Raw genomic sequence first — 13,032 nt, 5'->3', positions numbered from 1 at the left:
TTTTCCATATATTGCCCTTCTCATATTCTGTATATTACTGTAAAAAAAGTAGATTATGATAAAATAATTTAGGCACCCTGTTTATGAAATATAGTCATCCTGTAGGTTGAATGGTGATGTTTGGTTTTGAATTCCCATAAGAATGTAATAGAATAATTTTATTGAACAACCTGTATAATTAGAACATGACAAAATGATATAGTCACACTTTATATCGATTTGAATATGGCAAAATTTAATGAAGTCACCATGTATATTTATGTAAAAAATATAACATGCCAAAACAATCTAGTCACCCTGTATATTGAAGAAAAAAAGTAGAATATGACAAAATATTCTAAGCACCCTGTTAAATGATGTAAAAAATAGAATATGCCAAAATAATGTAGTCACCCTGTATATTGAATGGTGATGTTTGGTTTTGAATTCCCATAAGGATGGGATGGAATCGCCCCTGGCATATTTACCAAGAGAAATCACTTTATTCCAGGAAATTATGCATTGGTACATGGACAAAAAAACTATACAAAATTAAACAAAATCATAGGATAAACATTTCATATAAAAGTTTGGGTATAGTTCCTTTCGTGACAACGCCTCTTAAGGGGCGCTTCAACGTATTTTTACGACAAAACGCCTGTTAAGAGCCGTTGTCACGATAGGGACTATACCCAAAAGTTTTATACCTATGCAAGAACCTTTGTTTGAAATAGACGTACAGACATTTCAGTAATAATTATAGTGTTGCTTTGCTTATCTTCATAGATTATACCCATTGTTAAACGAATCTTAGTGCAAGGTTTGAAATTAATAATACGACTTTAACATACCCAAATAATCAGTAAAGAACGGAAGGACGTTTAGAGCAAATATGAATGTAGAAGCCTTTTTTTGAAAAAATCTAAATATTCCTAAAGTCCTGTTTTATTCTTAAATTTGATGAAAACACACACACACACACCCAAACACACATACACACACACACACACACACACACACACACACACACATGTATCAAATCACTTTTACTCGAATAAAAATATCATCATTTGATTTTCAGAATGTATATATGAATTATTAAACATTTAAGGAGTAGAAAGTTTAAATGACTTTTTTCCAACCATTAGAAAAGGATTCAAAAATGCATTTTTGATAGCGCAGCTACTCTTTATTGCGTATGTTAAATGACGATTACTTTCTTGTTTATTGGATGATTACATTAGTATGTTATTAGGTTGTTTTAGCTGAACATTACTATGATAAATAAAATAATTTTCTCGTATTCATTCGAATCCGGTGGATAGGAACCGGTTTTCATCCATACAAAAAAAACTATGTCTAGCATCGTATTATATCCAGCTTTCCACGAATATAAAAGTGTACAATCATAAGATTAAAACCAGTTTTTTTAGCCCGTGCCTTCGGCATCTCGGGGCTAAAAAAACTGGTTTTAATCTTATAATTGTGGTAATAAACACCCAAGTTTATGTATCCTTATCCCTGTTCACATTCCTATACTTCTCTGGCTGAGTCAGACCTCCACTTGTAACCGCCACCATACTCCATCCTGCTGTGTTGAGGGCTAGTTGATTGTTGCAGGCCAAAGAGTGAATACGCTTCCTCCCGTCTGCACTCGGTTAGATACAAGCCTATAAGTCTAGGCTGGCGGTATCTATATCTCCCACGTGTTCAAGTACGTCGTTTCTTACCTAACTAAGAAACAGGACGTCCAAGCCTTTAATATATATATCATAATAAATATATCCTATAATAATAATCCCATTAATCTGCCTATTTCTAACCAGTTTTATATGTTTAATAAATGTGTATTTTTTAGAAATACTTTGTTAGATTATTGATTATTAAATTGTATCGGAGCTACTCTATACTCGTATTCGCAGTCTGTCTGTACATCCCCTCATACGTCATTTTGGCGCAGTCTTGTCTACCACTCATTTTTTGAGGGGGGAAGGTTTGGATAATTAGCGTACAGACAAAATTAAATTGTAAAGTAGCTTCGATTGCAAAGTGAAATTAATATTTTCCTGATAACTAAGTTTATTCACGGAATCGGTTTACAGTAACAATTTGTTACAGAATATTTATAATAATTATTTCGTGGCAAACTGCCAAATAAAGATAAAAAGGAACCCGCCTTTTATTTTCACACTAGTATTTAATTTCACACATTTTCATATTTTCTCCTTAAAACAGGAAGAAAGGGATATCCCCAAGTTCTTAAAAAGTTTTGTGGTAGACAAATCAGTGTTAACGAACACTACACTCCAGCACCATGACCGATAAGAAAAATGATGATAAACAAAAACCGCCGCCTCCGCCGGCTCCGGCCGTCTCTGGCACCTCGCAGCAGCAGCAGCAGCAGCAGCAGCAGGCTGACCCGCTTTCCCCTGAAAAAATCAAAGATCTCATATCGGAAGCGTTAAATGATAAGTTAAACGAATATTCGGCACATTATAGAGATTTAATAAAACAAGAATCCGAGATTATGCAGCTCGAATTAGAAACAAAATGGGCAGGGTTTAAGGACACAGAATCACATCGCAGATTATTAGCCGATACCGACATTTTAGACCTAAAACGCAGAGTATCAAAACTCCCAGCGGACGGAAATCTTGGCCCATTGTTTGCGGAAAAAACGCTAAACGAAAGTCTTAACATGACTCATTTTAACACCATAGGTGACGATTCAATTAATGCCACTTTTTATGACCGTATATCGGTCCAGCAAAAGATAAACGTGGTTGAATGGGTCGCCAAGGATAGGATGACAGCCCCAGGTTGTATGGCCTATTCAATTGTAGGCTTTATAGGTCCGGCGGATAATGACAATTGGATGAATGTAAGAGAAACTTCTCTAACTGAATATGAAAAAACCTTGCTAGAAAGGATTCCCTTTATCCCTGATAGGATTAAGTCGTTAGAACCCCTCCGTAAAACTACAAGGTCTGCACCCAATGTAGCAAATAGACCCTCTACAAGAAATACGCCAAACACAGGCGCAGCCGCAACGGCAACAACTAGCGCCGCCGACGATGACTTTATTAAAGAATGCTTTATTAAGGGACAAAAATGGGATTCCGATTTTGCGAGGGATGCCCCTAGGTGGGACGGTAGGGCTGATTTTGATAACTTCTTTTCTAATATGTGGAGGGTTGCAAAGACATATAGAATCTGTGACCCAATCCTTTTTAAGGATATTTTATACCAGCGAATTTATGACTCTAGAGGGGAACGATTAGGAGACTTAATTACGCCTGAAAGAAATCAGGCCTTATCTGCTTTAAGTTATTACCTGATGATTAGGAGGCTGGTCACTCCTTTCTCGGATCCAGAAGTAGCCTCTCAGTACTTCTACAACCTAAAACAGGAGACTAATCAACCCCTTGACACCTATTTTGAAAACAAACTTAGGGTGTTCAAACTCATGAATCCTGGTCTCATACCTAAAAAGAAGTGGAAAGAATTCTATCTTAACGTTAGCAAAAATCTGCTGTATACCAACCTTGCCATAGACATGGCCAATTACGTTGAGAGCATGCAATTTTTGGACGATTACAACGCTTACTTAAATAAACTTATTAATCTCGGACAGAGATACGTTAACTGGGATGGGTCTGGCCATATTAGCAAGGAAAACCTTTCTGCTTGCTATTCTCAAGCTATGGAAATGTTCCTACCTAAAAATTCTGCGGAAACGAAAAAACAACCCATAATCAGTATTATCGAAGATAATATCCCCACTAACACGGCAATGTATAAAGAAAACTTAACCGAAGAACCTGACGAGGTTCCTTCTTGGGTAGACCATGAGGATGATCCTATTGCTTGGGATCAAATCGAGGGCGTTATAGGAGCCTTTAATGGGAGGAGTAAAAATATTAAATGCTGGCATTGTAATATCCCTGGCCATGTAGTGCAAAATTGCAACAAAAAGAAAGCTGGGGAGCCCCCAAATCCTGAGTCCCGCTTTGGTAAAACACGGAGTAAATTCACGCCCAGAAAAGCTCCAAGTAATAGTAATAAAATACCTGAGCAGTATGCGCGTAAGACTATCAACCAAATGGATCAGGAAGCCAGCGAAGAATCTGAAATAGATAAATATGTTCAAGCGATTGTTAAAAATCACGTCCTCTAAATATAAAAGTGGATTTATGCGATATTAATTGTCCCTATCCCAGAAAATAAAAATTTGCTGAATGAGTTTCATATTTTGATACGAAAGATAAACAAAATATCCCATGCCAAGCTAAGCTTGCAAATTCCTTAATATCAAATATCCCTTGCCAAGCAATGCTTTGGCGCGAAAAAATAAAACAAATTATTGTTATTAAGTCTGACTAAGCAACACAAAATAAACTCCTCCCCCTCCTTTCCCTATCCAAATGTAGCTGATACAGGAAATTGGGGGAAGTAGGGAAGTAACCTGAGGAGCATTTCACATGCACTTAATATTTCCATTTTTTAAAATCTAATAGTCTTTATCAAGAAGCTAATAAGTGAATACCTATTTTCTATTTAGTAGTATTTATTTTTAATATTGCACGACTTATCTAATATGTAAATATCGTATATTTTGAATGTATATATAGTAAGAATCTAAAACATTCTAGTTTAATTTTTAACCGCTAGGGGAACTTAAGCGAATTATCTGTATATAAACAATGATTTTTGAGTTGAACCCTCAGTATCGACTTTATCTGAGAGTTGCTCACTCTTAGCCTCTGATTTTTGTAGCTGAAATATCTCAGCAATTATGTATATTAACTTATCCATATGGATACATATTATTGCATTTTGTACAGTGACAATAATAGAACTATATTTAATTTATTATGTATCCGAAAGATGTCACCTAGAATGCTACCGCGGTCCGTATAAGTAAATGATAAGGTTAAGAAGGGGGGGGTCTATGGAAAATCTGTATAAATACAAGCAAATTTTCAAATCTAATTCAGTTGTCCTTCAGTTCTTTGTTGTTATCATTTACTCATTTTTGAGCTGCAATCAAGCAGCATTTAAAAATTAAAATCTTTAATCATTTAAGATGTGATTAATAAAATCTTAAAACATTTTGATTAAATTATTTTCCGCTAGGATTACTAGCAGAATGAAATAAAGTTAGTTCTATTAGCTTCCGCTAGGATTACCAGTGGAATAAAAAGTCTATATAAAAGTGAATGCACATTATTAATCAAGGCCAGTTACTACCAAAGCAGTTACTACAAACCACATCCTATTTTTTTAAGCTGATTTCAGCATTAATTATACTCTAGTAATTATATAAGCTTGTTCTACCCCATAGGTGGTAAAAATTTAAGTATAAATACTAACAATATCAGAATAATAAACCAGTCATCATTGACCCTCTTTATTATATTAACCATATCTAATAATTTTTGAGCTATAATTTAGCGCTAACCTTAAATTATCTGTATCGTGAATCAGATACTGACTAATGACACTATATTTTGTATAAATACAGATGTAAGTCAAAAAATAAGTCAGTCTGTTTTTAATGTCTTGTTAGTTGCAAGCTGAACACTTATTTTTAAGCTACTTTGTAGCCCTTCAATCTTTTAAAACTTTTTAGTTCAGTTTTATTCCGATAAGTTTCTATCATATATCCAAGTATATAAATAAGGACCCGTATAAAAATTAAGTAGTTTCTTTAGAACTATTAACATTCTCATGCTTATTGAGACATTTCTGGAGCTGAAAAGCGCTTGATAAAAAAACTTAATGAAACCCAGAAAGCTATACAAAATTATTTTAACAATTAACCATATTGTTAAAACATTTCATTATTTAAAAAATTTCGACAGACAACTATACCTGGAACACAGGAAGTCTCTGTGTGAGGATTACCATCGTCTAACCGCTGAGGTGGGAATCTTGGAAAATATGCATCTTAGGCTTCGACTAAAAATATAATTTATTTTATAATGCCTATCTGTGCAAAACTAAAAGTTCTTAATCCCGTGGGGGGGGAATTCCTGCAACACGCTTTAGTGGATACAGGAAATAACTTTAGGTCCCTTATTTCTAGAGAAATCTTAGATGATAATAAAATCACATTCACCCCCGCCAATCTTAGCGCTCTGTCTGTAGATTTAAAACCAGTAAATATCATAGGACATGTAAGTTTAAAATTCAGCTTTGATGGGTCAGATAAAATATTCGAAGAAACGTTTTACATCCCTGAAACGACGTCTAAAATTATAAATCTAGGATATGAATTTCTCAAAGTTAATCGAATTAATTTATTATTAGATAAGTTTTCCTTTGAGCTCCCCAATGGCGAGCAAATCCCCATAGAAAATTCAACAATTAATATAGTTGAAGAAAGTAAAAACGTACCCTTAATTCCTACAAATAATGTTCATACGGAACAAAACTCCCTTATCCCGGGAATAAATTGGAGTAACAAGGGGGGTACTGGGACATTGAAACAAAATAAAACATGCGTAAAATTAGCAAAGAAAACAACATTCTTGCCGGGGGGGAATACAACGGTGATAATAACTCCTATTCATCAGAAAAATAGGAAGCTGTATATATCCCCAAATAATTCTAAAATGACAAGCCATAACGGCTTAATGCTTATGGAGGGTATTTATAATGTAAATGAGAAGGGAGAATGTTGGGTAAATTTTGTTAATTTAGCAGGAAAAAATATTACCTTATTGGATAACGTTAAAGTTGGATACTGCTTTGAATTCGAATCAGATCCCCCAAATTCCTGCAATAAAAGTATTAATCAAATAAATGAATTATCAGGAACTACACTTCTTAAAAGAATTAAATTCATTAAAGAAAAATTAGATTTAGAAAATAGTGATCTTATCAAAAATAACCCAGGGATGAAGGAAAAGGTAATAAAATTATGCCTTGATCATTTTGATATATTTTCGGCTGACGATGCTGATATCGGTAACTGTGACCTCTTACAGTATAAAATAGACTTGATCCCCGGGGCTAAACCTATTAAGGCTAGAAACATTCAGTTAAACCCATTATACGAAGCCAAATTAAAAGAACAAATTGAAAATTGGCTAAGGGGGGGCGTCATTGAGGAGGGCTACAGCGAGTGGTCCTCCCCAATCTTTGCGGTAAAGAAAAAACCGACGGCTGGGGGGGAAGGCAAGCTTAGGTTCGTTATCGACTTTCGTGCGCTTAATAGTGTAACACGAAAAATTAATTGGCCCCTTCCCCTGATTTCTAGTAATTTAGAAAAATTAGGCACTGGTAATGTATTTACCACCCTCGATTTGACTAGCGCATTCCATGCGCTAGCCATTTCGAAGGAAAGTAAGCACTTGACCGCGTTCACAGCCCTTAACAGGCAGTATCTTTTCAAGAAACTGCCGTTTGGACTGTGTAACGCGCCAAGTGTTTTCTGCCACTTGATGGACAAAGTCCTAACCCTTATCCCTGGCTTATATGAATTTATAATATCTTACCTTGATGATCTTATCATATTCTCAAAGAATGTTGAGGAACATCTGAGACATCTCAGAAAACTCTTCGGAGTCCTAAAAATAGCAAAACTTAAGTTAAATCTAGCCAAATGTAAATTTTTCACATCCGAATGTACATATTTAGGTCATATAGTCAGTTCCCAAGGGCTTAAAATGAACCCCGAATATTTAGAACAAATTAAAAATTGGAGCAGGCCCAGGACTGGCAAGGAACTCCAGCGTTTCCTGGGCTTCTCCAATTATTATAGGGCCTATTTCCCAGCCTACGCAAAAAATTCTTGTACCCTAGATGAACACAGAAATGATAAAATTATCGATTGGACCGATTCCCTATCAAAAGATTGGGAAAATTTCATAAATATGTTCTCAAATTCTATAAGTAAAGGCTACCCCCAGTGGGATAATCCTAACCCCTTTATAGTAGACGTAGATTTTTCTACGAGTTATTTCGCTGGAATTCTCAGCCAAAATCAAGGGGGGGTAGAAAGAATTATTGGAATATGTTCCAAAAAATGTAACGGGGCAGAGAAAAATTATCCAAGCTATAAAGGTGAATTAGCATGTCTAGTATTTGTTCTTAAAACCTTTCTTCATTATTTAAGATTCAGAAACTTTATTGTGCGTACAGATTCGATTTCCTTAGTTCATTACAAAAAATGGCAAAAAGGAACAATAAATGGTGTAACTGTAAGATGGATTTACTTCATCCAAAGTTTTGACTTTACAGTAATTCATCGAAAGGGTAGGGACCATTGTAATGCCGACAATTTATCTAGAGGGCAATTTTTATGCAAAGAACATAAGGAAACCGATTGTGAAAAATGTACTAGCTCATTTACCTTGGATCCTTATGAACAGGATTGCCCATACCAAGACCAGATTTTTGAGTTACATTCGGCTTCGGAAGTCGGTGTGAACAATGTTTGGCAATCTGAAACACAGAAAGATCAAGTATTATCTGAAATTCGTAGGTGGATATTCGAAAAAAAGAAGTTGTCGAGCTTTGATAAAGCTGAACTAACCGGCCGGAAAGAGGTCCTTTTTAAATTAATAGAACATTTATACGTTATGGAAGGACTTCTAATATTTAGACAACCTCTTAGCAATGGAACATTCATTGAAAGACCCGTCGTACCCATTGGATTATATAATAAAGTTTTTGAATTGGCACATAATAATAGTATAGGTCACAAAGGGGTTAACGAAACAACACGCAAGATAAATGAAAGATTCTTCCTTATAGGAATTAATAAGTTTGTCGAATCACGCATTAAAAATTGTATTACCTGCCTAAGAAAAATAGGACAGGTACCTAAACACAAGCAACCTATCACCCATTCAGCCATTAGTCACGAGATTTTTGGCCAGGTGTCAGTAGACCTTATCGGTCCTTTAACCCCTAACTATTTTCAAGGACAACATGTCCGTTACATATTTATACTAGTTGACCTATTCTCTAGGTATATTATCGCTCACCCCATCAAGGACGCCACCGTGGAAAGCACGGTGAAGGTCATCCTTGAACAGGTGGTACCCATCTACGGCTTATTTCGGTCATTGAGAAGTGACAGGGGAACAAATTTTACCGGGGAAGTTTTCAAAAAGGTTATGGATGAACTGGGTATTGAAACTAAACTTATTCCCCCAAGAAACCCTAATAGTAACCCATGTGAAAGGCATAATCAAAGCATTTATGCAGGTCTAAGATCCGATGACCGATTTGAAAGTAAAGACTGGGCAAGAAAATTAGCCTTGACCACTTTTGTAATTAACTCTAGTACGTCTAGAAGAACGGGGTATACGCCTTATTACCTCATGTTCGGCAGGCAACCAACTCTCAATCTCGATTTCTTTTCTCCAATCTTGCAGAAAAGGCAGGACATTGACTGCAGGTCTTATTTGAACTACCTAAAAAATTTTGGAAGAAATTATTGCACAGGTTTCCAAAAAATCTAAGATTTATTTAGAGTTTCAAAATAAATCTAGGAAGGCTTCATCTCCCCTTTTCGTTAACGACGTGGTCTTTGCATTTTTTAACCTAGTCAAAATAGGGGTCAGTAAAAAATTGCAATCTTTCTATGGGGGTCCTTTTATTGTAACAAAAAAATTCTCAGAGGCCCTTTTTGAGCTCAGTCCCTTTGGATCAAATCCAATAAAAACTAACCAAGTTGTTAGTAGAGATAAAATACGGAAAATAGATTCTAAAGTAGAATTATTGGGGGAAACACTTTCCTTTAACGTCTTTCCTATTGAAGAAATCGTCCCGTCTGAGGAAATAACCTTAGGAATAGATAATACCGGGCAAACCGAAATAAACGATAATAAAGGTATGGAAAATGACGATTTTACCTACCTAGATAACGATGGTGACGATTTTATAGAAGGAAACCCTGAAACTAACCAGGATTTACCCCAGGGGGAGGTGGATTGTGATGGGGGAGGGGATATAATGGAAAAAAACTCACCATTTGAGTCACAGCCCAAAGACCAAGAAACCCCTAACGCAGACCGGTCATCCGGTCCTCAAATTCACGTCGAAAATAGTTTCTTGGAAGAAACCGTCCCGTCCGAGGCTTCTTTCTTCGCACAAAGACCCAAACAATCCAGCCCTGAAAAGGTTATTAACGTTAACAAACAAAGCATAGTACCCAAGTATATATTAGAAGAAGAAAGAAAAACTAGGTCACAAGGGGGGGATAACCGCATACATGTCCAAATCGGACTGCATAACCCAATTAAAAGGAAAAAATAAAATGTATATAAATGTATTATATAAAACCAAGGTGGCAAATGTATATAGCTTAATCTACGTATGTATAATAACGAAAATAAACAAAAAAAATATATGTTAAAACTAACTAATTAACATATTTCAGAGAAAAACGAGAAGCATAAAAATAAAATGCAGCATCATTTGGCAAAGGCACCAGGAGCTCGAGGTAAATTTATTTTGGGATTCTTGGGGCTTTTTATTATTTTGGCAAAATCAAATGCGTCCGAAATAATACAAATAGATGCGACTCAATGTGTAGCAAACGAAAATCCGCGTTTGAAAATCTCTGAATGCGCTGCGTTTCTTAATATTACTAATATTGAACAAAAACAATTTCACCTGCTGCAAAAGGTTGAAAGAAAAATTATACCTGGAATTCGTTGCCACCTCCGAACCAGTACTCATTACTGGTATTGTGGCAGATATAGCCACATACACCTCGCTGCTCCAGCTCTTGTAGAGATACCGAACCTCGTAACTTATGAAGACTGTTACACCATGTCCAAAACTAAAATATTTAACTTTGAAGGAAAATCAGTCTCAGTGTATGAACACCAGATGTCATACACGCGTTTCCTGGTAAACGGGACACTTACTTACCCCAACAACATCCTTAACGGCATCGACCCCGCCTGCGAGGGGAACGGCGTAAACATAAACGGCATTTTTATCCCTGGGACATTTGAGGAAAAGCAAATAGGGGTCCAGGCTGAGCCTGTTGAATTATTACAAACAAAAGCGGGCTGTTACCTGGGCAGTCACTGGGTGGGAAACAATTGTTTAGATCACAATCTGAGATTAGGCTACGATAGAATTATCTCAGATGATAAAACTGATAGCGCACAAAAATTCACTTCTCCTTGGCGAACGGTAGACATCTTTAATATTTCATTGTTTACATTTGAAGGAGAACAGGGTACCCAAAAATATCTAGTGATCGATCCCCAAATTACTCTAGCACTAGAACTTAAAGAAAAAAAAACATTTTGAAAGTCTAATTCCCGAATTATTTTATTACAAAACTAATATTGATAACTTAATGGTATGGTTCACAAATGCTATAAAACCATATTTCCCACTCTTAAACGCTAAAGAAAAAGATGATATGTTACCACTAGAGATTTTCTATTCCTACCAACAATATAACAAATTAATTGTCCCCGAAACTCGCTGTTTACAGAACCATTTTCTGTCTAAAAGCAGTATTCAGACTCATCGTAAAAAACTAGTCAGGGCGCTCGGTGAGCTGGATTTAGTAATACAGTGCGACAGTCTTAAAATCAATGTTTCTCTGGGAGAAAATTTACCCTGTTTTGTGGATCATTTTTCGGTTTCAATCAATAATAAGACTATGGGAATATCCCCATTTTCGCGCAGATTGGTTAATACCACCCATTTAACCCCGACTAAATGTGCCGAAAATCCAATTTTCTTACATTTGTACCAAGGAAAATTCCTTGGTAATCAAGGGCAGGGTATGCAAATACTAAATGTAAATCAATATCTTATGGATAAACCTATTAGCTTATTTCTATATCATTCTTGGCAAAGCCTAGAAAAAACTAATTTCTCAGAAAGTGCCGAGGAATTATACCTCAGCCAACTTGCCGCAGACTCCAATAATTTTGAAGTAAAAATAACTGACTCCTGGTTTATTCAAACTTATCATAAGGTGGTTGATTTTCTATCCAGTACTTGGTATCATATAGTACTTGTAGTAGCAGCCATCCTTACAGGAATAGGGTCGTTATTATGCGTCGCTTTTATTATCTACATATTAGCCTGCACCAAAATTCACGCGTACAAAGAAGGAGGTACGAGTGAAACGCACGAATTGCGGGATTTTACAAATAATGGGGAAAACTAATCCCCTCAAAAACGGACGACCTGTATCAAGCATATATACCTATAAAATTGTCGTCTCTAAAGGTCGTCTTTGTAAAAATATTTCCTTATTCGGTATAAGGAATTAATGACCCTTAATTTTAAGTTTATTATTTTTGTTTTAGGATATCCCAGGCGGAATTTTTCAAGGGGTTTTCACCACTCCCATGGGGCCGGTCACTCTTCATACCGTCGAGAATATGAAGAGGCACCCTTTTACAATGAAGAGGACTATTACTATGACAGCAATCATGGCTATCCCCAGGGCGGCCCTGAGGAAGCCTACTATGAACCTGATGAAAACAGGTATCAGCCGCGTGTAAAACCGCCGCGCAACCCTGAAAACCTCAGTGAATTGCAATGTGTCTCAAAGTCAATCCACGTTTACCGCCAAGCGAGAAAAGATGTTCCAAAGGAACTCCTAGACTTGCAAGAAAAATTGCGGCAGGCTAAAAAATTAGAAGCCAACGAATATTCCGATAAAGCCAGGTCTATAACCAGGCCTCTAATGGAACAAAATAGGGGAGGGGAACCGCAAAAAAATCGGGTGGAATCGCCGCCAAAACGTAGTGCCTCACCTGAATTGGAGGTAGTCGCCGTAAAATCTGCCCCAAAAGCGGTAGAAAAACGTCCGCCAACACCATCAGGCAGCGGCGGCCCAGTAGCCAAAAAGGCTAAGGTGGAAATTCAACCGCCTCCATTACCCCCTAAAAAGAAAGAGACATTAGCAGAAAACAAAAGTGAGCCTAAGGCTTTTTGGGTGACCGCTGAGGAATGGAAAAAAGTCCTATCCTCCACTGTAAAAGAAGCAATGGAGGAAGCTCTTCTCCCCTTCCAGAGAAGTCTGGAAACTAAAATTGCTAGCAATGCTTCATT

At 36.5% G+C, this 13,032-nt stretch overlaps 3 protein-coding genes across 7 annotated transcripts in view; 2 read left to right on the top strand and 1 right to left on the bottom strand.

Annotated features, from left to right (window-relative positions):
- LOC145332239 (sorting nexin lst-4-like) overlaps positions 1–13,032 on the top strand; it is a 491,682-nt gene that overhangs the window by 129,463 nt on the left and 349,187 nt on the right. The gene's annotated exons all lie outside the window — the stretch shown is intronic.
- The window catches only part of LOC145331526 (uncharacterized), a 167,294-nt gene that overhangs the window by 63,657 nt on the left and 90,605 nt on the right, over positions 1–13,032 (top strand). The gene's annotated exons all lie outside the window — the stretch shown is intronic.
- LOC145332891 (uncharacterized) lies at positions 8,124–12,846 on the bottom strand. Of its 2 annotated transcripts, XR_013884369.1 has the most exons (5): positions 12,735–12,846; positions 10,643–10,780; positions 9,965–10,108; positions 9,312–9,407; positions 8,124–8,430 (listed from the first exon to the last, which is right to left on the bottom strand). XR_013884369.1 is itself a non-coding variant. In XM_080177993.1 (4 exons), the coding sequence occupies exons 1-3, from the start codon at positions 12,798–12,800 to the stop codon at positions 9,998–10,000; spliced, it is 315 nt and encodes a 104-aa protein (XP_080034119.1). In that variant the 5' UTR covers positions 12,801–12,846; the 3' UTR covers positions 9,149–9,407; positions 9,965–9,997. The 2 variants fall into 2 exon arrangements, 1 of the variants encoding a protein (XP_080034119.1); XM_080177993.1 differs by lacking the exon at positions 8,124–8,430 and having other exon boundaries at positions 9,149–9,407.

The sequence above is a fragment of the Acartia tonsa genome, chromosome 11, assembly GCF_053477335.1.
Source record: "Acartia tonsa isolate MP-2025a chromosome 11, ASM5347733v1, whole genome shotgun sequence".
Taxonomy (NCBI): Eukaryota; Metazoa; Arthropoda; class Copepoda; order Calanoida; family Acartiidae; genus Acartia; species Acartia tonsa.
Note: the sequence above shows the minus strand (reverse complement) of the source record. Positions and strands in the feature narration are given on the sequence as shown.

Excerpts from the sequence above, each read along its gene's own strand:
- LOC145332891 (XM_080177993.1), bottom strand. The coding sequence starts at position 12,800 with ATGGTGTTGGCGGACGTTTTTCTACCGCTTTTGGGGCAGATTTTACGG. Across the intron at positions 10,781-12,734 it reads GGCGACTACCTCCAATTCAG|TTTTGGACATGGTGTAACAG; the intron begins GTGAGGCACTAC and ends TAAATATTTTAG. Across the intron at positions 10,109-10,642 it reads GAGGTGGCAACGAATTCCAG|GGCTGGATTGTTTGGGTCTT; the intron begins GTATAATTTTTC and ends TAACCTTTTCAG.